At 38.2% G+C, this 27,046-nt stretch overlaps 1 protein-coding gene across 1 annotated transcript; it reads left to right on the forward strand.

Moving 5' to 3' along the window:
• Nucleotides 1-3,352: 3,352 nt before the first annotated feature.
• Nucleotides 3,353-7,825, forward strand: LOC125852248 (uncharacterized). The gene is made up of 6 exons (XM_049532007.1): nucleotides 3,353-4,796; nucleotides 5,247-5,503; nucleotides 5,945-6,582; nucleotides 6,700-7,478; nucleotides 7,632-7,773; nucleotides 7,820-7,825. The coding sequence occupies exons 1-6, from the start codon at nucleotides 3,367-3,369 to the stop codon at nucleotides 7,823-7,825; spliced, it is 3,252 nt and encodes a 1,083-aa protein (XP_049387964.1). The 5' UTR covers nucleotides 3,353-3,366.
• The last annotated feature ends 19,221 nt before the right edge of the window (nucleotides 7,826-27,046 follow it).

A 27,046-nucleotide genomic window follows, 5' to 3' on the forward strand; every position in this document is an offset into this window, starting at 1 on the left:
CTCGGCGAGGTAAGTGACCATTCGACATGTCGCGGAGTGGTTCAGCAATCATGACTAACATCGCTGAATGGGCGAGAACTGAACATTTTATTAACAAGCCAAAGGTTTAAATTTCAAACTCTTTGTTTCTTCCCAAACTTGCACCTATTAGTGTTTTCGATACTTTCACTTTTTTTAAGAATATTTCATCATCGGAGTTGTGTTCAGAGTGGATTACATTGCCACCTAGCTTTCCAATCCTTATTTTTTGGTATTTAAGGTTGGTTTTCTGAACGCCACATTTATTTTTAGTAATTTGTACTCTTATGCAAGAAATATTATTTTGTTGATGTGTGTTAGGCCTTTTTGATAGGATTAATGGTAGTAATGCCTGTTTTAATTTGAATACCATGACTCTAATGTGCATATTGTTGAAATCCCAAATTTTTGTGCTTTGAAGCGAGTTAAATTTTGTGGGGTTGTGCTTGCACGTTGTCTAGTTATTTGGGTGAAGTCTAGTAGCCTATATTTGTGATGAACGACGTAATTTGCCCACTGATAGAAAGTGTGACATCATTCTTAAGGGCAAAAGTCATAAATTGACCAAATTTGACAAAACCGGGAGAAGTCTGAGTACCCCGGGGTAATGGATGCTATAGGTCTTTCATTAATTTGAGTACTGCTTGGTTCAATTTTGTTTTCGAGGGTTGCGAGGTTGAATTTGAGAAGTTGGATTGAAAATAGGCACGTCGGGTCGTTTGGCGAGCTGGGTCGAGCTCGCCAAACCGCTCAGCGATACGCCGAAGGTCCCCATCAAGCCTTGAATTTCATGTTGTACTTGTTATTTCATACTATAACTTTTGGCGAGAAGCCTGAGGTCGCCGAAGGCACTCGGCGACTCACCGAGAGACTTCTTGATCGCCCTTTGTCTGCACCCCTGAGCCCTTTTTGCACTATACCTTTCAGTGTGATAGCCCTTTCTTGTCAAAAGATATCGGAGACTCGCTGAAAGGCCTCTCCCATCACCTACATGCAAGAACATTAGAACCAATTTTCTCGGCGAAACCGATTTGGATTGCCAAAGTTATTTTGTGACTAACCAACTGGATCAGCGAGTATGTCTACAACTATTTTTCTGTTCTTTTACCTGAATTGTTTCTAACTTTATCCCAATGTTTTGAAGACCTGGCTAGGTCTAAAGTTGCAGGAAGAAACATGCCACCCCGAAGGAAAGCAAATGTGATTGCAATCAATGAGGATGCAGCTGCATTTTGGGGCAAGGCCGCTAAACTTCCCACAACTGGTGGGAAAGGCAAAGGAAAAGAGAAGGTATCTGTGTCATCAGAGGTCAGCTCTGACAGTGACGGCATCTACACCACTCACCTCACCAGTTCTAAAACTGAGGGTGAGCACCAAGATCCCCAGATTGCAGCTTCTTATGTAGATGATCTTGTAGCAGCGCAGAGGGTAGTGCTACGATCTACAAAGATGAACGATTCGTCTAGGATCAGGAACCCTCAACCTACCATTCCTCCTCCTCCAGTTCAAGAGCAGGTTGTAATGCTAGCCCGTCATGTGTGATAGCATCCAAGGAAGCTCTACTCCATTGAAGGACAAAGATGACGCTTTAGAAACTCCAAGGAGGCCCATAACAAGATCTCAAACCAAGGAGTTCAATGATAAGCTCAATAGGCTTCAATCGCTGATCCAAAGGTTTCTTGTTGGGGAAGAAGAGCTCAAGCCCAAGGGAGAGGAATTGTCCAAATGCTACAATTATTTGGTGGCCATTTGGTGGCCCAAATTCAAGACCAAGATGAGGAATTTTAAGGTCCAATTTCGTGCAAAAAAGGTCAAGAAGAGTCCAAGAATCAGCCACAACAAGAGTTGCTTTCTGCCCAAGTTTTGAGAGAAGACTAGTCAAACTTTCCAAGATTGTCAAGATTCTTTTCCTAGTTGGGATTTACCTTATTTATTTATTTATATATAGGTTATTAATATTTTCCTTAGTCTATTTATGGTCTCCTAAGTACCATTTAATGCTTTCCTAGAAGTACTAAATTTGTTCCTAGTTAGATTACTTTATTTCCTTTCTAGAGTAGGATTCCTTGTAATTGTTTTTTTAGGGTTTGGCTTCTTGGACGTTTTTCCCTTCTCCTATATATAGGAGTCCTTTTCATTCATTAAAGACAATTTAGATTGATAATAATAATATTTGAGAGAGTTCTTTGAACCTTTATGACTTGTTCTTTGAGAATTTATCTTTAAACCTTTACTAATTTCATAGTTTAAGGTATAAAGTAACTTCTTCTTGTGATATCTTTGGTTTCTTTTTGGTATTCTTTAGAAGGTGATTAATTTCTACATACTAATTATTGTCTTTAGTTACTCATAAAGCGGTCAAGATCCGAATCTATCGTTTTGATTCGTTTTCTCAAGTAAAGGAGTTAGATTTCTTCCATAAATCTATACGTTGTTACTTAGATCTTTTCAAGGCCTTAGAACATCTAATCCTTGGAAATTCGTGGATCTTTCCTTCGAATTTCCCTTATCTTTAGTTAGTTTTTTTGTTTCTTTTCTTTATGCTTCCGCATTCTAATATTCAATTCTCTATTTGTGATCTCCCTTAACCTTGCTGTTATCAAGTGGTATCAAAGCGGTTCTATCAAGATTCCGTTCTTGATAAATCTTTGGATTTCTTCTTGGAGCAACAAAAAAAAAAAAACACTGTAGCGTGAACAGTAGCATCATGAAAAAAAAAATTTACAATAGCGTGAACAGAAAAAAAAAAGTTATAACTTGCTCTCTAAGAAATCTAATTACTTGTCCTCCAAGAAATTTGATTACTTGATACCCAAGAAAGTTTATTACTTGATATTCAAGAAATCTTATTACTTGCTCTCCAAGTTTTGCATTAATTTGTTTCCAAGAAAGAAGGTTGCAAGAAGAGGGGATTCTAGACCTTTAAGAATAAGAGAATTTTTTTTTTCTTGTTCTTATAATTCTAAAATAAGTTCCTTTTTATTCGTGTTTTGTTTCAACTAAATCCTACTTGTTCTAGGACTAGTTCTTTACTTTCTTTTTGTACCCCAAGATTCCATACTTTATTACTACGAACTTGATACACGTTTTGGTTTAATTATAAATCTACAAAGTATTCTCGTTCAAAGGTTATTTTGAGTGGAAAAAGGCAAGTGTGGGTGAGTTTAAAAGAGGGTAAAAGCCATATTAAAAGTGTGATACTTAATCATTTATTCTTTTTTTTAGATGTCTAATTCAGGTGGTGATGAGGAAAGGGCTCGTTTAGAAGCTGAGGTCAAAGGAAGGAACGACTTCACCCTTCAAGCTATGCACCAACAATTTGAGAGATGGACCCTTCAATTTCAAGAGATGAGGGATATGATTATCGAGCAGAATGACACCATAGCTGCAATTAGGAGGGAGAATAATGTTGTACCCCCAAATAATGTTAGACCCCAAGTTAGAAGGAATGTACCCCATATCCCTTTTGTAAATCCTGAATATGATAATGATGATTTTGATGTTGAATTTAATCTAGAAAGAAGAGATAGGAGGGGACAAAGAGGTAGAGTAGAAGATGATAATATAAATAGTATAAAGATGAAGATGCCATCTTTCAAGGGGACAAGGGATCCAGACTTGTACCTTGATTGGGAGAGACGAGTTGAAGCCATCTTTGATTGCCATAACTACTCTGAGGGTAAGAAAGTTAAACTTGCTGTTGTTGAGTTTTCTGATTATGCTGCTTCTTGGTGGAAAAAGCTTGCTAGGGACAGATTGCAAGAGGAGCTACCACCTATTGCTACGTGGGCAGAGATGAAGAGGGTAATGAGGAAGCGATTTATTCCATCATACTTCCAAAGAGATCTACAATCTCGCCTTCAACGCTTGAAGCAAGGCTCCATGTCGGTGGATGAGTACTTCAAAAGCATGGATATGGCTATGATCCAAGCTAACTGCATGGAGGAAGAAGAGGCTACAATAGCTAGATTTTTAAATGGTTTAAATACAGAAATAGCTAATGTAGTAGAGATACAACAATATGTAACTTTAGATGAGTTAGTTGATTTGTCTGTAAAAGTTGAAAAACAAATTGAGAAAAAGCAGCAAAATAACTCATGGAGAAGTCGACCAAACACTATCTCTAAGAAGCCATGGTCAACTCAAGAGGGGAAAGCTCCTTCCAAACCTCAAGATGATAGAGGTAAAGGTAAGGTTGAGGAGGGAGGTAAAACCTTTAATCCTAAATCTTCTAAACCTTCAAGTTCTATTCAATGTCACAAATGTCATGGAAGGGGGCATATGATGCATGAATGTCCAAGTAGAAGAAACATCCTACTTAGAGAGAATGGAGAATATGAGAGTGAAAAAAGTGAGGGGGAAGAAGAAGAGGGAGAAGGTGTAAGTGAGGAAGATGATTTGGAACTGCCTAATGATGGTATAATTGGGGTGGTTAGGAGAATTATGACTATCAATTTGGGTAGTGTTGATGAAGGGCAGAGAGAGAATTTGTTTCATACTAGGTGTGGGATAAAAGGGAAGACTTATTCTATGATTATTGATGGGGGAAGTTGTGCAAATGTGGTGAGTTCATACTTGGTGGATAAACTAGGAATTGCATGCATGAAGCGCTCTACCCCATATAGGCTCCAATGGTTGAATGATTGTGGAGAAGTAAAAGTAAACAAACAATGCATGATTTCATTCAATGTTGGTAGGTATGAAGATGAGATTCTTTGTGATGTAGTTCCAATGCAAGCATGTCATGTTTTACTTGGCCGACCTTGGCAGTATGATAGGGATACTACTCATCATGGGAGAAAGAATAGGTATAGTCTTCTGCATAATGGTAAGAAGTATACTCTTGCACCATTATCTCCTTCTCAAGTGTTTGAAGATCAAAAACGATTGAGGGAAACAATGGGAAAACAAAAGGGAGAGGTAAAAAGTGAGCTTGAGGGAAAAGAAAAAGGCCAAGAGATAGAAAAAAAGAGAGATGGCCGAGAGAAAGAGAGAGAGGGCAGCGATCTAAGTAAAGAGGTAAAAGAGGGTGTGAGTAAAAAAATAAAATGTTTTGGTGAGAGGAAAGAGGCTAAGGAAAAGAAAAATGAGAGCCTTTATATAAAAGCCAAAGAGTGTTTGAATGCTAGGAGAGAGGGACTGCCCATAATACTACTTACTTACAAAGAAGTATTGATTAATTTTGAACAACTAACTCCTTCTTTGCCAAATAGTGTTTCTTCTCTTTTGCAGAATTTTGAAGATGTTTTTCCTGATGACACTCCAAAGGGATTGCCACCTTTGAGAGGGATTGAGCACCAAATAGACTTTGTGCCTGGGTCTCAACTTCCTAATAGGCCTGCCTATAGGAGCAATCCTGAAGAGACCAAAGAATTACAAAGGCAAGTTGAAGAATTGCTTGAAAAGGGATTTGTTCGAGAGAGTATGAGCCCATGCTCTGTTCCAGTCCTATTGGTCCCCAAAAAGGATGGAACATGGAGGATGTGTGTAGATTGTCGAGCCATCAACAAGATAACGGTAAAGTATCGCCATCCTATCCCTCGTCTTGATGACATGTTGGACCAACTGTATGGTTCCAAAATCTTTTCTAAAATTGATCTAAAGAGTGGTTACCATCAGATTCGTATGAATCCTGGAGATGAATGGAAAACTGCTTTTAAGACCAAATATGGACTTTATGAGTGGTTAGTTATGCCCTTTGGCTTGACTAATGCACCAAGCACTTTTATGAGACTAATGAATCATGTTTTTAAAGATTTCCATGGAAAATTTATTGTGGTGTATTTTGATGACATCTTGATCTTTTCTCAAAATCTGGATGAACACCTAGAGCACTTAAAACAAGTTTTTGAAGTTCTTAGAAATCAGCGCTTATTTGCTAATCTCAAAAAGTGTACTTTCTGTGTGGATCGTGTGGTTTTCTTAGGTTTTGTGGTCAGTTCTAAGGGAGTTGAAGTAGATGATGAGAAAATCAAGGCAATAAAAGAATGGCCTAAACCTAATAGTGTAACTGAAGTTAGGAGTTTTCATGGACTTGCTAGTTTTTATAGGAGGTTTGTGCGAGACTTTAGCACCATTGCTGCTCCTTTAACTGAAGTTATTAAAAAAGATAAGGTTTTTACATGGGGAAAGGAACAAGATGATGCATTTAACTTGCTGAAGGATAAATTGTGTTCTGCTCCTCTTTTGCAATTGCCTGATTTTTCTAAGTCTTTTGAAGTTGAGTGTGATGCCTCTGGTAAGGGCATAGGTGCAGTTTTGATGCAAGACTCCAAGCCAATTGCCTACTTTAGTGAAAAGCTAAGTGGAGCAACATTGAACTACTCAACTTATGATAAGGAGCTATATGCCTTGGTGAGGGCGTTAGCTACATGGCAGCACTACTTGTGGCCTCGAGAATTTGTGGTCAAGACTGATCATGAGTCATTAAAATACTTGAAGAGCCAAGGTAAACTTAGTCGTAGGCATGCTAAATGGGTAGAGTTTATTGAAACTTTTCCTTATGTAATTGCTTACAAACAAGGAAAGGAGAATGTGGTTGCTGATGCACTCTCAAGAAGGTATGTTTTGATCTCTACTCTTACTTCAAAGTTATTGGGTTTTGACCAAATCAAGTTCCTCTATGCTAATGATTCTGATTTTGGTGAGATTTTTGCTGAATGTAAGTTAGGTCCTTTTGAGAAATTTAATCTTCAAGATGAATTTCTATTCAAGGAAAATAAATTATGTGTTCCTAACTGCTCGTTGCGTGAACTATTTGTTAGGGAAGCACATTGTGGAGGGCTAATGGGACATTTTGGTGTACCCAAAACACTGGAAATACTTTCTGAACATTTTTATTGGCCTAGCATGAGAAAGGATGTTGAAAAAGTGTGTTCTTATTGTCTTGAATGTAAACAGGCTAAGTCTAGAACATTGCCGCATGGTCTTTATACTCCTTTACCTGTTTCTAATTCCCCTTGGATTGATATTTCTATGGATTTCATATTGGGGCTGCCAAGGACTAAGTATGGTAAGGATAGTATATTTGTGGTAGTAGATAGATTTTCTAAAATGGCTCGTTTTATCCCATGTAAAAAGACTAATGATGCATCTCATGTGGCTGACTTGTTTGTAAAGGAAGTGGTTAAATTGCATGGAATACCTAGAACTATTGTTAGTGATAGGGATGCCAAGTTCTTAAGTCACTTTTGGAGAATTCTTTGGGGAAAGTTGGGAACTAAATTGCTATTTTCTACATCTTGTCACCCACAAACGGACGGGCAAACGGAAGTGGTTAATAGAACTTTAGGGAACATGTTGAGGGCTATTTTGAAAGGAAAGTTGACTTCTTGGGAAGATTACTTACCTATTGTAGAATTTGCTTATAATAGGACCTTCCATTCTTCTACTGGTAAGACTCCTTTTGAAGTTGTATATGGATTCAACCCCCTTACCCCCCTTGATTTATTGCCTTTGCCTACTAATGATTTTGCTAATCTTGATGGTAAGAAGAAGGCTGATATGATGAAGAAAATTCATGAACAAACAAGGCTTGCAATTGAAAAGAAGAACAAGGAAGTTGCATTGCGAAGGAATAAGGGCAGAAAATATGTTGTTTTTAAACCTGGTGACTTGGTTTGGGTGCATATGCGAAAGGAAAGATTTCCTTCCAAAAGAAAGACCAAACTAGATCCTAGAGGAAGTGGGCCATACAAAGTCCTTGAAAGGATTGGAGACAATGCTTATAAACTTGATCTTCCTGGTGAGTTCCAAGTTAGTGCTACTTTTAATGTTTCTGATCTTTCCCATTTTGATGCAGATTTGAATTCGAGGACGAATTCTCTTCAAGAAGAGGGGAATGATAGCATCCAAGGAAGCTCTACTCCATTGAAGGACAAGGATGACGCTTTAGAAACTCCAAGGAGGCCCATAACAAGATCTCAAACCAAGGAGTTCAATGATAAGCTCAATGGGCTTCAATCGCTGATCCAAAGGTTTCTTATTGGGGAAGAAGAGCTCAAGCCCAAGGGAGAGGAATTGTCCAAATGCTACAATTATTTGGTGGCCCAAATTCAAGCCCAAGATGAGGAATTTTAAGGTCCAATTTCGTGCAAAAAAGGTCAAGAAGAGTCCAAGAATCAGCCACAACAAGAGTTGCTTTCTGCCCAAGTTTTGAGAGAAGACTAGTCAAACTTTCCAAGATTGTCAAGATTCTTTTCCTAGTTGGGATTTACCTTATTTATTTATTTATATATAGGTTATTAATATTTTCCTTAGTCTATTTATGGTCTCCTAAGTACCATTTAATGCTTTCCTAGAAGTACTAAATTTGTTCCTAGTTAGATTACTTTATTTCCTTTCTAGAGTAGGATTCCTTGTAATTGTTTTTTTAGGGTTTGGCTTCTTGGACGTTTTTCCCTTCTCCTATATATAGGAGTCCTTTTCATTCATTAAAGACAATTTAGATTGATATTAATAATATTTGAGAGAGTTCTTTGAACCTTTGTGACTTGTTCTTTGAGAATTTATCTTTAAACCTTTACTAGTTTCATAGTTTAAGGTATAAAGTAACTTCTTCTTGTGATATCTTTGGTTTCTTTTTGGTATTCTTTAGAAGGTGATTAGTTTCTACATACTAATTATTGTCTTTAGTTACTCATAAAGCGGTCAAGATCCGAATCTATCGTTTTGATTCGTTTTCTCAAGTAAAGGCGTTAGATTTCTCCCATAAATCTATACGTTGTTACTTGGATCTTTTCAAGGCCTTAGAACATCTAATCCTTGGAAATTCGTGGATCTTTCCTTCGAATTTCCCATATCTTTAGTTAGTTTTTTTGTTTCTTTTCTTTGTGCTTCCGCATTCTAATATTCAATTCTCTATTTGTGATCTCCCTTAACCTTGCTGTTATCAATGTGCATGGTCCTCCTCCCAAGTCGATGAACATATTAATTTGAGTAGTGCTTGGTTTGATTTTGTTTTCAGAGGTTGCATGGTTGAATTTGAGAAGTTGGGTTGAAAATAAGAATGCCGGGTCGTTTGGCAAGCTGGGTCGAGCTTGCCAAACCACTCGGCGGTTCACCGAAGGTCCCAAACTCGCCTTGAATTTCATGTTGTACCTGTTTTTTCATTCCGTAACTTTTGGCGAGAAGCCTAAGGTCGCCGAATAAACTCGGCTGCTCGTTGAAAGACTTGTTGATCGCCCTTTGTCTGCACCCCTGAACCTCTTTTGCAATATAACTTTCAGCGGGATAGCCCTTGCTCATCAAAATTTGTCGGTGACTCACCGAAAATATTCTCCCATCGCCTACTTGCAAGAACATTCGTACAAATCCTCTCGGCAAATCCGATTTCGATTGCCAAAGTGATTCAATGACTCACACACTGCATCAGCGAGTCTGTCTGCAACTGTTTTTCTCTGCTTTTACCTGAATTGTTTCTAACTTTCTCCCGATATTTTGGAGACATGGCTAGGTCTAAAGTTGCCCGAAGAAACATGCCACCCCGAAGGAAAACGAATGGGATTGTAATCAATGAGGATGCAGCTGCATCTAGTGGCAAAGCCACTAAACTTCCCACAACTGGTGGGAAAGGAAAAGGCAAAGAGAAGGCATCTACGTCGCTAGAGGTCAGCTCCGACAGTGACGGCATCTACACCACTAACCTCACCAGTTCTGAAAGTGAGGGTGAGCACCAATATCCCCAGATTGCAGCTTCTGATGATGATGAGCTTGTAGCAGCGTAGAGGGTAGTACTATGATCTAAAAAGATTAACGATCCGTCTAGGATCAGGAACCCTCAACCTACCATTCCTCCTCCTCCAGTTCAAGAGCAGGCTGTAATGCTAGCCCCTCTTGTGCATGGTCCTCCTCCTAAGTGGATGAACATATTAATTTGAGTAGTGCTTGGTTTGATTTTGGTTTCAGGGTTTGCGTGGTTGAATTTGAGAAGTTGGGTTGAAAATAAGAATGTCGGGTCGTTTGGCAAGCTGGGTCGAGCTTGACAAACCACTCGGCGGTTCACCGAAGGTCCCAAAATTGCCTTGAATTTCATGTTTTACCTGTTGTTTCATTCTATAACTTTTGGCGAGAAGCCTGAGGTCGCCGAACGAACTCGGCTACTCGCTGAAAGACTTGTTGATCGCCCTCTGTCTGCATCCCTGAACCCTTTTTGCACTATAACTTTCGGCGGGATAGCCCTTGCTCATCAATAGTTGTCGGTGACTCTCCCAAATTCCTCACCCATCGCCTACTTGCAAGAACATTCGTACAAATCCTCTCGGCAAACCCGATTTCGATTGCCAAAGTGATTCAATGACTCACAAACTAGATCAGCGAGTCTGTCTGCAACTGCTTTTCTGTGCTTTTACCTGAATTGTTTCTAACTTTCTCCCGATATTTTGGAGACATGGCTAGGTCTAAAGTTGTAGGAAGAAACATGCCACCCCGTAGGAAAGAAAATGGGATTGTATTCAATGAGGATGCAGTTGCATCTAGTGGCAAAGCCACTAAACTTCCTACAACTGGTGGGAAAGGAAAAGGCAAAGAGAAGGCATCTGGATCACCATAGGTCAGCTCCGACAGTGACGACATCTACACCACTCACCTCACCAGTTCTGAAAGTGAGGGTGAGCACCAAGATCCCCAAATTGCAGCTTCTGATGATGATGAGCTTGTAGTAGCGCAGATGGTAATGCTACGATCTAAAAAAATGAACGATCCGTCTAGGATCAGGAACCCTCAACCTACCATTCCTCCTCATCCAGTTCAAGAGAAGGCGGTAATGCTAGCCCCTCATGTGCATGGTCCTCCTCCCAAGTCGATGAACATATTAATTTGAGTAGTGCTTGGTTTGATTTTATTTTCAAGGGTTGCGTGGTTGAATTCGAGAAGTTGGGTTGAAAATAAGAATGTAGGGTCGTTTGGCAAGCTGGGTCGAGCTTGACAAACCACTCGGCGGTTCACCGAAGGTCCCAAACTCGACTTGAATTTCATGTTGTACCTGTTGTTTCATTATATAACTTTTGGTGAGAAGCCTGAGGTAGCCGAACGAACTCAGCTACTCGCTAAAAGACTTGTTGATCGCCCTTTGTCTGCACCCCTGAACTCTTTTTGCACTATAACTTTCGGCGGGATAGCCCTTGCTTATCAAAAGTTGTTGGTGACTCACCGAAATTCCTCTCCTATAGCCTACTTGCAAGAACATTCGTACAAATCCTTTCGGCAAACCCGATTTTGATTGCCACAGTGATTCGATGAAACACAGACTGGATCAGCGAGTCTGTCTACAACTATTTTTCTATGATTTTACCTGAATTGTTTCTAACTTTCTCCCGATATTTTGGAGACATGGCTAGGTCTAAGGTTGCAGGAAGAAACATGCCACCCTGAAGGAAAGCAAATGGGATTGTAATCAATGAGGATGCAGCAGTATCTAGTGGCAAAGCCAGTAAACTTCCCACAACTGGTGGAAAAGGAAAAGGCAAAGAGAAGGCATCTGCGTCACCAGAGGTCAGCTCCGACAGTGACGGTATCTACACCACTTTCCTCACCAGTTCTTAAACTGAGCGTGAGAACCAAGATCCCCAAATTGCCGCTTCTGATGATGATGAGTTTGTAGCAGCGCAAATGGTAGTGCTACGATCAAAAAAGATGAACGATCCGTCTAGGTTCTGGAACCCTCAACCTACCATTCCTCCTCCTCTAGATCAAGAGCAGGCTGTAATACTAGCCCCTCATGTGCATGGTCCTCCTCCCAAGTTGATGAACATATTAATTTGAGTAGTGCTTTGTTTTGATTTTGTTTTCAGGGGTTGTGTGATTGAATTTGAGAAGTTGGGTTGAAAATAAGAATGTCGGGTCGTTTGGCAAGCTGGGTCGAGCTTGCCAAACCACTCGAAGGTTCACCGAAGGTCCCAAAATCGCCTTGAATTTCATGTTGTACCTGTTGTTTCATACTATAACTTTTGGCGAGAAGCCTGAGGTCGCCGAACCAACTCGGCTACTCACTGAAAGACTTGTTGATCGCCCTTTGTCTGTACCCCTAAACCCTTTTTGCACTATAACTTTCGGTGGGATAGCCCTTGCTCATCAAAAGTTGTCGGTGACTCGCCGAAATTCCTCTCCCATCGCCTACTTGCAAGAACATTAGTACAAATCCTATCGGTAAACCCGATTTTGATTGCCAAAGTGATTCGATGACTTACATACTGGATCAGTGAGTCTGTCTGCAACTGTTTTTCTGTGCTTTTACCTAAATTGTTTCTAAGTTTCTCCCGATATTTTGGAGACATGGCTATGTCTAAAGTTGCAGGAAGAAACATGTCACCCCGAAGGAAAGCAAATGGGATTGTATTCAATGAGGATGCAGTTGCATCTAGTGGCAAAGGCACTAAACTTCCCACAACTGGTGGGAAAGGAAAAGGCAAACAAAAGGCATCTGCGTCACCAGAGGACAGCTCCGACAGTGACAGCATCTACACCACTCACCCTTCCAGTTCTAAAACTAAGGGTGAGCACCAAGATCCCCAGATTGCAGCTTCTGATGATGATGACCTTGTAGGCGCAGAGGGTAGTGCTACAATCTATAAAGATGAACGATCCGTCTAGTATCAAGAACCCTCAACCTACCATTCCTCCTCCTCTAGTTCAAGAGCAGTCTGTAATACTAGCCCCTCATGTGCATGGTCCTCCTCCCAAGTCGATGAACATATTAATTTGAGTAGTGCTTGGTTTGATTTTGTTTTCAGGGGTTGCACGGTTGAATTTGAGAAGTTGGGTTGAAAATAAGAATGTCGGGTCGTTTGGCAAGCTGGGTCGAGCTTGCCAAACCACTCGGCGGTTCACCGAAGGTCCCAAACTCGCCTTGAATTTCATGTTGTACATGTTGTTTCATTCTGTAACTTTTGGCGAGAAGTCTGAGGTCGCCGAACGAACTCGGCTACTCTCTAAAAGACTTGTTGATCGCCCTTTATCTACACCCCTGAACCCTTTTTGCACTATAACATTCGGCGGGATAGCCCTTGCTCATCAAAAGTTGTCAGTGACTCGCCTTAATTCCTCTCCCATCGCCTAATTGCAAGAACATGTGAAGAAATCCTCTGAGCAAACCCGATTTGGATTGCCAAAGTGATTCGATGACTCACAAACTGGATCATCGAGTCTGTATGCAACTGTTTTTCTGTGCTTTTACCTGAATTGTTTTTAACTTTCTCCCGATATTTTGGAGACATGGCTAGGTCTAAAGTTGTAGGAAGAAACATGCCACCCCGAAGGAAAGCAAATGGGATTGTAATTAATGAGGATGCATCTGCATCTAGTGGCAAAGCCACTAAAATTCCCACAACTGGTGGGAAAGGAAAAGGCAAAGGAATGCATCTGCGTCACCAGAGGTCATCTCCGACAGTGACGACATTTACACCACTTACCTCACTAGTTTTAAAAGTGAGGGTGAGCACCAAGATCCCCAGATTGCAGCTTCTGATGATGATGAGCTTGTTGTAGCGTAGAGGGTAGAGCTATGATATAAAAAGATGAACGATCCGTCTAGGATCAGGAACTCTCGACCTACCATTCCTCCTCCTCCAGTTCAAGAGCAGGCTGTAATCCTAGCCCCTCATGTGTAGGGTCCTCCTCCCAAGTCAATGAACAGATTAAAGACTGAGGGGCTAAGGGAGATTCTTAAGGAGAAACGTCTGCCCATGAATGGGGTTATCGATAGGTACTCGGAGATAATGAATTGCCTGAAATCTCACAAGTGCCAGATGTTCACAAAATCCCATGGCCCGTATATTCCAACTTTGGTTAGGGAATTATATAGCGCGTACAGTGCATTGATACCACAAGGGAAGAAATCGGCAGCTAACTTCAAGTCGGTTGACTACGTGTTTGCCACAGGCCGAAAGGTAAAGTGTGTTAGTGCTGCTATCAACACAGTCTTGGGCATGTCCATGTTTATTGATGATGACTGCCAGCACATGATCAGAACAAAGAAGCAGGAAAAGATGAGAGGTGGTTAGCCCTACTGATTTCAGATGGTACTCCAAAGTGGTTGGAGGTAGGGGTTCTGATTGAAAATAAAGATCTTAACATTGCCATAAGATTCTAGTTTGGCTTCATCAACAACACTATCATGCCATCCCAAAACGAGTCGATCCTCCATCTAGCCAAGGCAGCCTCTCTGGGTTGCATAATATAGGAGACCAGGATAAATCTGGGGATCACTATACCACAGAAAATAATCATGTGGGAAAAGCAGCGACATACCTCACTTCCCTTCCGTTGTTTATCATTGAGCTGTACAGACAGGATCAGGTACCTAGAGATGCTAAGAAGGATGTGGAAGTGATTCACACATCCTCTTCTGATATTCGGAGGATCGAGGCACAATATTTAAAGGACCGGGCTGAGAAGAAAAAGAAGCAACCCGGTGGATTCATCCCCGATTGTAGACACAAACTCATTACCTGCTAAGGCATCCCTGCCTACTTCATCCAATAAGCCTTCAGGTGCTTCTTGTGTTGTATCTTCTGATATCCCTAGTTCTTATGCTGTTGCACTACCTCCTAGATCTGCTGCTGCTATCTCCCGGACTCCAATCACCCAGGCTTCATTACTCCGGATAAGGCAGCTTGACCATTCTACTGATCATCAGGCTGCTAGACTAGAGACCTCCATTCCAGGCATGATTCAGACTACCCTGGTTGATGCTGTGACACCATTGAGTGCTACCATTAATACCTCCTTGGCTAGGATAGTGGTGTGTGAGCATGACCAAGGGGCCATAGAGGAGGTGACGTTATAGGCCGCTATTGCTACTTTGAGAAATGATGTGGATCAGCTGAAATCCACCGATAAGTCCATGATCTTCGGGATGGTGAAGATCCCAGATGTGCCAGAGACGCCTCCAGCTACCACTAGAGATGCCTCCGTCTACCACCAGAGATGAGGGTAGAGTTGAGAAGATAGTTGATCTTGAGTCTGAGGAAGAGATTGATGAGGAAATGCTTGAGGAGGTTGGGGAAGCTGCATATGAGGGCCTTACTGAGGAAGAGGAGATCATGGAAGATGCTACTATGCAAGCTTCTATGGTAGATACATCCATGGCAACTCCTAGTGCATCTGGTACTGCAATTCCTTCTGAGGCAACTCCGGATACTGAGGCCCGGGTCCAGACTGATACACTTGGCACTGATGCCCAAACAGACGGAACGGCTGAGTAGACAAGATCCCTTCTTTACCTCCAAATCTATCTTTATTTGTTTTGATTTTTGGATTTTATTACCTTATTTGCATTTGAGGACAAATGTTTTTATTTGTGGTGGGGTGAGGCCCACCTTTTGCGACCTGATTGATGTTTTGTTTATATTTTTGGGTTTTTAGCTGAATTTGTGTCTTACACTTGTTTTTGTGGAAGTTTTGAGCTTGTAGCTCCATTTATAATTATAACTGATTTTTGACCCTTCCGAAAAAAAATTTCCACCTCTTGTCTATTTTGAATGTGGTTGTTCTTGTGCAAATTTGAGTATCGGTTTGCTCAATATCGATGACTTGAATAGTGCTCATAATCGAACAGAAATGAATGTTCGGCTACGACGAGGCCAAATAAAGTTGCATAGCCAATATGTGAACTCTTTGCATCTCGTTGTGACTAGCCAAGTATCGAATTGAGTATCTTGTGATGAACATTGCACAATAGCGAAAGTGTGGAGTCTTGTTTGACTTTGGTGTCAATGCCTTGTGTGATGAGATTACCGTGAACCAAGTATGATGACACCTAGAATTTGCCCCGTTGGTCTGGCTGACTAAGTGATGCAATTTCATGAGATGATCTTAGGAAACTTTAAAGAGTGTGAAACAATTTGACATGATACCTCGTTTGTCGCCTACCTTGTGTGTGAACCCTTTTGAGCACCCTTTGAGCCTTAACCTTTTCTTGGAAGAAACTTGATAGCATTGCAACCTTTTATTTATCCATTACCCATAATCGTCCTGATTTATGGCCTATTTGAATAGGTAACTTTGGCCAAAAGCCTAAGTTGGGGGTGTGGTGAAAAGAAAAGGAAAATCAAGAAAATGCAAAGAAGTCCCGTTTGCCCATGTTTTGAGAAAAATGAAACCCTTCCATATAGAAAAAACAAGAAAAAGAAGAAAACAATGAAAAAGAAAAAGAAAGACAAAGTTATGGAATAAAGTTCTGAAAATACAAAGAAAATGGGGTTTCCAATGATCATGGAAGATGAATAAGAGGTGACTTTTGAGCATGAATGAAAATGATGAAGAAAAGGAAAGAAGGTGTTGTTCACGTCATATTTCATCAAGATTACAAAATATGAGCCTAAATAACCATACCTCTGCACTTGGCCCCATTACATGCCTTGAAAAGACCTTTTTGATCTTGAATGAGCTGAACCAAAAGTCGATTGGAAAATACGGGCAAACCTATGGGTGAAATCATACATTGTGTTCATCTTTGTGATTGTGAGTGTTGCATTTGATTCCGGAGCTTTACATTATGAATCATTGTGTGTGAATATTGAATCATTCTTTGTGTGAGGGAATTTGATCACTTTTGTTGAGATTGAACTTCCATTTGAAGCAAGTAATGTGAGCTTGAGATTCTTTGGTAATTCTAAGTCACAACTTCAATCTTTAAGTGCACAATTGATCCTTGCATGAGTATGTTGAGTATTTATGTGTGCATTCATGATTGAGTCTTGTGTAGCACTGTGATGCTTATCATGACCAACGACACTAACCTACGGTATGAGTGTCTACGATCGTCGATAGTATAGTAACCCAACTAAAGGTTGGGATCGTGTCCCAAGGGAGTGGTTTTGAGAATTGATAGAAAAATAAAATTACGTTCTAACTAGTAGTAGCTAAAGATATTGATGAACAAAAACATAGTAAATAAAAGGAGGTGACACGAAATTGTCAAATATCAAATGGGGGTTTTGTCACAAGTAGTAAAAACAACAAAAAATTAACAAGAAAATCAAGTATGGGGGGAAGTTCTTGGGGTGTGAATGCAATACAAGCTAAGATAAATCGTTGGGTATATGCTTTCGATAGGAAATTTGCAAAATAATAGTGACTAGGCTAAGCTTTAAATGGAAATAAGTTCCCGCTCGGACAACTTATTTTGTTTCAAATGGGTTCCTCTCGGACACCCATCTACCGCATGAAGACCAGCCTACGCGTTACCCACTCACTCTCTTGAGCTGAGTGTTAGGATATCAAACTAGGGCTCACCCTCTCGGGCTAAACCTCATGTCGACTAACTCCTTAGGCCATCAGTCTAGTGGTCTTGGTTTCGCGACCTCCCTATTGGGCAAGCCAAAAACACATGGGTGGTTTTGTATTTGAAACTAAAAACCCATTAAATTAAACCACAACCACTACGTGAAATCACTATTAAAATACATCTAGCCTATCAGCAAACAAGACCCAACAACAATATCAACACATATTTGTTAAATCACACCCCAAGAATGGGATTTTTAGCCACACATCAAGATATAACAAAATACATCTAAAATGATACTAAAATCAAATGGGTATAATAAATTAAACCCTTATTTAAGCAAAGGAAGAAGAATGGAGAAGACTCACTTCCAACTTGGGGAAGATGAAATCCTTCTCTCTTCAACTTGTGAATAATATAAAAATGGTTCGACACTTATAAAATTAATAAAGGGTTCAGTATTTATGGACTTCACAAAATAGCGCTGGCGGATCTTTCGGCGAATTTAGTCGATGCCGCCGAATGACTCGACAACTCGTCCTTCTTCTGTTTCATCGCCATTTCATGCTTACCTTCAACATCTTCACGTTCTGGACTATTGGGCGGTATATTACTGCTTCGCGGAACTATTCGGTGAAGTGTCGTCTGCTCCTTTCATCGCCTTTTTTATCCTCTTCCTTTAGGGCTTCGCATACTGGAACAAAGGGCGGAGTCTGTCCTTTCGGCGAATCACCAAAAGTTCTTAGCGATGCTCATGCTTCAGCTTCTTTGTTCTTTTCAGTCTTTTTGTTCCTTTTTGCGCCTAAGTGTCTATGCTTACACTCAAACTTCAAATACGTGAAACTTAACAGTTTTCATTAGATATTGAGACAAAATAAGCATTCAAGGACACTGTTTCTATCAAAATAAAGCCCAAATGAGTCCAAATTGTGGAGTCATCAACACCCCCAACTAAAACTTTTGCTTGTCCTAAAGCAAACTCAAGTTCCGTCGTCCAAAAAGGGTATCTCAAACAGTGCTACACAAGACTCAATCATGAACATACATAAAAAGATTCAAATTACTTATTCAAAGATCAACTGTGTACTCAAAGATTCAAGTTGTGACACACCATTTCCAAAGAATCTCATGCTCGCAATACTTGCTACTTGTGCAAGTTCAAGTTCAACAAAAAGTATCTAAATGCCCTCACGTAAAGATGGAATCCATATTCACACAAAGAGGTTAATCCATTCAAGATCAGAAATCAGATGCAAAGCTCACACTCAAAAAGAGGAACATAATGCATGTTTTCACCCATAGGTTTGCCCTTATTTTCCAATCGACTTTCGATTTGGCTTACTCAAGATCAAAAATGTCTTTCTAAGGCTTGTAATGGGGCTGAGTGCAAAGGTATGGTCATTTAGGCTCAGTGACTTTGTTCTCATGAGATGTGGTATTCTCAACGCATTCCCTTCTTTTCCTTTATCAATTATTTTTCTAGTGCTTTTATGTCACCTGTTTATTCACCTTTTGGGATTGCTTGGAAACCCGATTTACTTCGTAAGATTTATTTATTTATTTTTATCTTTTTTGAATTGAATTGAAAGGGTTCCATTTTCATGCAATACCATGTGTTAAGGGGGACTTTTCCTGTACTTCTTGACTTCACCTTTTCCTTTTCACCACACCCCTAACTTAGTCTTTTCGCCTAAGTTAGTTATTCACTAAACCACAAATTAAGATGATTATAGGTATTGGGTCAAGTGAGGTCTATGGTTTATCAAGGTTCTTCCAAAGAAAAGTAAGGCTCAAAGGGTGTTCAAAAAGAGTTTCACACACTCACGGGTAAGCCACAAAAGAGGTGTCACGACCCGAGTTTACACCCTGGACGTTGCCGGAACTCAAGAACCATTGTTGGTCCCCAAGCGAACCCTCATCCTGGCTGACTACAAACGGAAGACTAACTCAAGCATACAAAGCTTAAAAACTGAATAAAATTCATGAAGCTGAAATACAAAGCTTTAACTCAAATGAAAAACACTGAATAAAATAATATATTCAACTCGCCATAAAATTGGCAACTTAAGTCTTTAAAACATTTAATAAAAAAAATTAATAATACAGAATTCTCAACTATACTGATTATCTATAAAACCTCTAACTGATAAACATGCAAGTCGGGACAAGACCCACGACATTCTGACTAAACTGAAAAGTAAATGAAATCCTCCAGAAATAAGGAGGCTCACCATAGCTAACACGAACATCCAGATATATCAACGAAGCTCCTGTTGATGATCCTGAATACCTATGTGTTCATCATGAGAAGATGCAGGTCAAATGGCTCAATACGTGGAATGTACGAGCATGTAAGGGGAGTTCTAAAACATAAACATAAGCTTGAATCTTGATAAAAAAAAAAGGAACATACTTACCTTTTCTCAACTCACTCAACGCAAGAATAAGATACTCAACTCAAAGATTAGATACTAGACTTCAAAGATATGATATTCGACTAGAAATACTCAATTTTGGATACTCAAATGATGAATACTTAACTAAACTCATTTCATTATAAAGCAGTTTAAATCAAGTGCAATATAAAGCATAGGAAAACTGTTTAAAACATGATATCAACTCATAATCATAAATTCATAAAAAACATACCATGCTCCTTCTCAAAGTCTACTTATGCAATACACGAATGAAGTCCCATACCCCCATTCATACAAAGCATTACCCCTTAAGGAACCATTCAATTTCTATTATGGGAGTTTTTCTAACAGACAACCATCACTTAAGAACTATAGTGATGATACAACATTATTAGCCCCACACTGCCCGGGCCATCCTATACCTTGCCGTGGTATAGGACCTAAACTATTAAGTGGATCCATTAGTCTATGCGAAAAGGATTCGTCTAAAAAGTATGACCCTTTTTTACCCATGTTGGCTACATGCTTTAAGGGGGCTGAAAGTTGTATGAACTCTTCCCCATCGGTGCTCAATACTACTCCCAAAAATATTACATTATATTAGATCTTTCTGTTTATAAACATACTTCTGCTGTGATTTGAGATTAGTGCTCAAAAACTTAGCTGAAAGGTTATCTTGAAAATCAAAGTTTCTCCTCTTGCTTCATTTAGAAAGAAATTTCTCTTTTCTGAAAAGTAGCCCGAAGACTTTGGAAATCTCAGTTTCCGCTCTTATTTAAATATGAAAACAGTTTAAATCTATTTGGGAATACTTAGTCCCCATATACTTTTTGAAAAAAAGAACTTCAACTTTACCCTTTACTGAACTTAAAATTTAAGTCTTAAAACAAAGTTAAAACGTTTGTAAAAGACTTCTTAAAATATGGTTTATTCCGAATTATAGACATGAACGACTCAATGCAAGGTTTTCAATAACCATAGATAGAACTCAAGAACTTAAATGATACCACTCATTTCATGAATGCTCAACTCAGAGTTCATGCAGAATTATGAGCATGAACTACTTAACTAAAAGACTCAAAGATACTTCTCATCTCAAGACTGTTCGACTTATAATATTCATGCGGAATTATGAGCCTGAAATATTCAACTCAAGGACTCAAAGATACTTCTCAAAAGGGATAAGGAACTCAACACTTAAAGGGTTAAAACTTGAAGATACCACTTTTCTGAAAGATGCTCAATTTATGAAGTTCATGCAAAATTATGGGCATGAAACATCTCGTCTCGATGGTCTACATAACTATATGAAACTCATGTATACGACTTTTCTTATTCTCTGACTTACTTCCTCGAAACATAGTTCAAATTGATAGTTGATCTCAAAGGATTCACAATTGAACTCAAAGGCTTTCTTGAACTCTACTTTTAACTCTCTCTTGAATGTGAATTATGAATTCAAGAGTTATAGTTAATGATAAGAAAGATCTCATGATTACAATGTAGACTCATGAATACATTATTCTCACTCTCATACTCACTTGTTCGAGTCTTGAAACAAGTTTTTAGAGTTTGTAGAAGACTCCTCAAAAAGACAAAAAGGGATTTTTTGAAAAATTGTCGAACAACTCTGAAGACTTGACTATCAACTCTACCTTGAATGTGATTTATGAATTCAAGGTTGTTATTTGTGATAGGAAAGGTCTCATGATGTTTAGGAATAATTTTAGAAAGCTAAACATGCGAAAAGACTGAAAGCCAATATTTGAGTGTGGGTCCGCGACATGGAGAGGCTTTTAAAATTTGGTTTCGAAAATGGCTTTTGAGGCAGAACACTCTGTGTAAGCTTTGCAACGCCAAACAGAAATTCCCAAATCTGAGAAGTGGCAGCGCGACACGGAGGGGGTCCCAAATTTTGACCGATGAAATTTATTCTTCGTTTCCTAACCCCAATTCGCCTAAATTCTATTCTTTTTCTCAATCTCTCTTTAGATTTAGATACCCATCACATGTACACTAGAATGTAACTCTAGCGCCTCTATAAAATGACACATTAACCTCAAAAACTCCTCAATCTCAGCCCAATTCAAGAACGAAAGCAAATTCATGAACATATAACATGAACATCAAAGCTTCAAATATTTGAACGAATTTAAAGCTGAAATTAACATGATTGGCGTGTGGGTGAACAAACCCAACACTATGGAAACTTACATACCTGAAAGAATCATCTTGTTGAAGCAACTTGAAGGAAAATCTTGAAAGATGAACCCTAGCCTTAGCGTTTCTTGAATCCCTTGAGCGTAGAATCTTTGGAGTGAATGAGAGGGTTTAGATTTAAGAAAACTGATTTTTCTACACATTTAGGGCAATTTAGATGACCTCCTAAGTGTGTTTAGGATTAAAATACCCATAAAGAAATAATTAAAACTAGCTGGGAATCGAAATAATTTCACAAGGCAGTGAGGTCCGTGTTGGCTCCGCGTCGCGGAGCTCCTGCCAGGTTTACGGGACGTTAGTAAATGCGTCATAACGTTTTACTTAGAGCTCAGAATTAAGCAAACTCGGTGGTGTTGGAAAGAGGACTCGAAGGGCTTTAACCTTATATGTTGTAGCTCACCTAACTCATCTTGTACTAGGAGTTATTGTCGTTTGAAGTTGACCCAAAACTTAAGAAAAACTTAGGAATGACTTGAATGAACTCTCTTAAGTTCTTCTTGAAACTCAAGGTACTATATCTAGTGACCTTAACACTTAGAAAATTTTTAATTCCTTGTAGAAATCTCACTCACTACGAAGAACCGTTCGAGTCTTAGCTCAAAAACTTTCTGGGGTGTTACAATATCTCCCCCTTAGGATCATAGATCCTCGAATGACGACTGGACTGGGTATAGAACGGGGTTACTCTTACTAAGGTCTGAGTCTAATGGTATGCTCTTACAATATTCAAGTTTAACCAAAATCCTTAAGTTCGGATTATATACCTCTCTATAGGAAATCTCATCCCAAGACTATTACTCTTTAACACCACATTCAAGCTTTGTACTTTAACAACTCCATGGACTCTTACTAACTAACTCCTTCGGAAACAACTAAGGGCTCTCATTTAACTATTTCACATAGTAAAACCTCAAGACTAACATCATCACGCTAATGTTGCCATTCTTTGATCATGACACTCATCTCAAATTCAAGCTTAATGTTTATGACTAAACCCGAATATTAATATGATTGTTCGCTTACTATACTAACTTACCACTACTAGATACAAATTCAGAAACACTCGCCCACTAGGACCTTATGACCAATAGTCAATCCCCACCTCTTAGTATTCATACTTACAATTCACTATCACATTCCCAATCACAACTTGAGTACTATGAACTCATTCACTATACATCAATGCCTAATTAGTTCTATAACACTTTGAATATTATGGGATCTACCTCAAAATCATAATCCTAGCACTACTAAAAAAACAGTGAATACCGACCTACAAATACCGACCTCCGGAGGTCGGTATTCCTTGAAATACCGACCTAAAACCGACATCCCAACTTAGGTCCTAAAAAGCTTGGTTGGTATTTACTGACCTCTCAAGGTCAGTTTTTATTTTATGTCAGAAAATTCATATATTATTATTTCTGACTTCTTGAGGTCAGAATTAGAATACCGACATCCAGAAGTCGGTATTTTTATTTTTGTAATGTTGAAATTCTGACCTCCCGAGGTCGGTATTTTTATTTCTGTATTTTTAAAATTCTGACCTCCGGAGGTCGGTAATTTTATTTTTGTAATGTTGAAATTCCGACCTACGGAGGTCGGTATTTTTATTTTTTGTAATGTTGATATTCTGACCTCCGGAGGTCGGTATTTTTATTTATGTATTTGTAAAATTCCGACCTCTAGAGGTCAGTATTTTTATTTTTGTAATGTTGAAATTCCGACCTCCGGAGGTCAGTATTTTTATTTTTGTAATGTTGAAATTTCGATCTCCGGAGGTCGGTATTTTTATTTTTTAATTTTTGAAATTCTGACCTCCGGAGGTCGGTTTTCTGCTACAAAACAGGCAGCAAATTGCTGCAATTTTTAGTTGCCCACCTGCATATTTATGCGAAAACAACCCAAAGCCAAATAAACTTCATCCAACCAAAATAACACAATATTTTCAACATATACATTAAAGTATTCCAAAATAAACTTCATCCAACTTCAAAATAAACTAAAATACGATCAAATTAAACAATTCCAAAAATATAGAAGTCTAAAATGTCAAATAGATACAACTACTCCTAAACACTCTCACTCTCCTTGATAGACGTACCATTCTCATCACTCTCACTCTCCTTGTTGGACGTAAGCTAAAATACGAGTTCATTGACAAAGTAGAGTAAACAAAAAATAATCAATCAATTAAAACATAAATAGATAAATGAAAGATAAAACATAATTAAATCATTCTTTTATCCTAATGGCTCGATGACGAGTCTCCGAAAATTGTCTCTATCGCCTGGCTGAGGACCATGTGCATTTGAGTGCTGGGTGGTGGGAGTATTAGGCTCCGAGCCATTGGATTCAAGATGAAGATTGGAAAGTCCAATTGATCCACTACTAGTATTCAAAGTATTGCACTGACTAGCACTAGATGATGGTATGGTAGACCCACGACCAAGATGTGAATAGCCCTGCAAAGTTTGGTACCCCGAACTAGGTACCACAGTGGGTGTAGATATAGTATAACCAAATTGTGGAGCCACATGAGTAGAGGCATTACATGACTGGTGCGCCGAGTGAGTAGTTGAAACTGAGGGTCATTTTGAAATATTAACTCTAGAGGGCTCATCAGATATCACGACCCCAGTGGGCCTTCTAATAGCATTGGCCTTAAATTTCTTTTTGGATTAGCGGATTTTTTTTATTTACCCTTGTCTTTGTCTACCATATATATCAATTAAATATAAGGATTAAAACAAAGTAGTACAAAATAATGTCACAATGTCGAACAAATATATCAATTATCATAACATAAGGCTTAATCCAAATAGTCTTTCACAATGTCAAACAAAAGTTAAAACTACTAAAATATAAAGTATACTCAAATATGAATAGCTAAAAATCCACTAACTAAACATACAAATTGTTATTCATCCTCTTCGGAAGTTTCTTCATCATCTATCCATTCACATGCATCAACTTCGGAAGTTTCCTCCTCATCTATCCATTCATCCTCATCGAAAGTTTCCTCCTCATCGTCCTCCATATTTGTTGGCATATCTAACTCCTCTCTATTAACTTCTCCTAAAATGTGATCAGGATGCTCCAAATTCATTTCTAACTCACCATCCACTAACCCACAACATTTATTTTAACTTATTCATACAACTTAACAACTTCTTCACTTTAACTTGTTTAGTTTCGACTTAATTCCGACAACTAAATTCACTAACTAACCCACAACATTTATTTTAACTTATTCAAACAAATTAACAACTTTTTCACTTTAACTAGTTTAGTTTTGACTTCATTCCGACAACTAAATTCACTAACTATCCCACAACATTTATTTTAACTTATTTAAACAACTTAACAACTTTTTCACTTTAACTATTTTAATTTCGACTTAATTCCGACAACTAAATTCACTAACTAACCCACAACATTTATTTTAACTTATTCAAACAACTTTTTCACTTTAACTAATTTAGTTTTGACTAATTCCGACAACTAAATTCACTAACTAACCCACAACATTTATTTTAACTTATTCATACAACTTAACAACTTTTTCACTTTAACTAGTTTATTTTCGACTTAATTCCGACAACTAAATTCACTAACTAACCCACAACATTTATTTTAACTTATTCAAACAACTTAACAACTTTTTCACTTTAACTAGTTTAGTTTTGACTAATTTCGACAACTTAATTCACTAACTAACCCACAACATTTATTTTAAATTATTTAAACAACTTAACAACTTTTTAACTTTAACTACATTAGTTTGACTTAATTCCAACAACTAAATTCACTAACAAACCACATTATTTATCTTAACTTATTTAAAAGAAATAAGTTTTTAGCTTTACATAGTTTAGTTTTGACTTAATTCTAACAACTAAATACACCAACTAAATCAATTTTATCATATATAGGATAGTGTTGGTACTTATGCTTAACAAATATATTATTTATAAATTTAAAGCTAAGTGTCAACAGTAGATGGACACAAATCGATCTTGCAAGAAAATCAATTTTGTCATCAATAGGATCAACTAGTGTTGGTACCCATGCTTAACAAACAATCGATGGACACAAAAAAATTATCACAAAATTTAAGCTAAGTATCAATACAAGATGGACACAAACGCATTATTGAAAAAACAATTGTACTTGAAATTTAGAAATTTAGAAGCACCAACCTTACCTCCTACTTTGATGAAAAAAGCAATATAGTCTTATATCAACTTTTTTAGATGTTGAGTTTCAAGTTCAAGTTCCAAGTTCACATTCAAGTTCTAAGTTCAAGTTCAAATTCTAAGTTCAAGTTCAAGTTCTAAGTTCAAATTCTAATTTCAAATTCAAATTCTAAGTTTAACTTCAAATTCTAAGTTCAAGTTCTAAGTTCAAGTTCAAGTTCTAAGTTCAAGTTCAAGTTATAATTTCAAGTTCAAGTTCTAAGTTCAAGTTCAAGTTCTAAGTCCAAGTTCAAGTTCTAAATTCATCTTCAAGTTCTAATTTCAAGTTCAAGTTCTAAGTTGAAGTTCAAATTCTAAGTTCAAGTTCAAGTTCTAAATTTAAGTTCAAGTTCTAAGTTTAACTTCAAATTCTAAGTTCATGTTCAAGTTCTAAGTTCAAATGCAAGTTCTAATTTCAAGTTCTAATTTCAAGTTCAAGTTCTAAGTTCAAGTTCAAGATCTAACTTCATGTTCAAGTTCTAATTTCAAGTTCAAGTTCTAATTTCAAGTTCAAGTTCTAAGTTCAAGTTCAAGTCCTAAGTTCTAAGTTCAAGCTCAAGTTCTAAGTTCAAGTTCTAAATTCAAGTTCAAGTTCTAAGTTCAAGTTCAAGCTCTAAGTTCAAATTCTAATTTCAAGTTCAAATTCTAAGTTTAACTTCAAATTCTAAGTTCAAGTTCAAGTTCAAGTTCTAAGTTCAAGTTCAACTTCTAATTTCAAGTTCAAGTTCTAATTTCAAGTTCAAGTTCTATGTTCAAGTTCAAGTTCTAAATTCATGTTCAAGTTCTAATTTTAAGTTGAAGTTCTAAGTTCAATTTCAAATTCTAAGTTCAAGTTCAAGTTCTAATTTCAGGTTCAAGTTCTAAGTTTAACTTCAAATTCTAAGTTCAAGTTCAAGTTCTGTGTTCAAATTCAAGTTCTAATTTCAAGT

The sequence above is a fragment of the Solanum stenotomum genome, chromosome 1 (genome assembly GCF_019186545.1).
Source record: "Solanum stenotomum isolate F172 chromosome 1, ASM1918654v1, whole genome shotgun sequence".
Taxonomy (NCBI): Eukaryota; Viridiplantae; Streptophyta; class Magnoliopsida; order Solanales; family Solanaceae; genus Solanum; species Solanum stenotomum.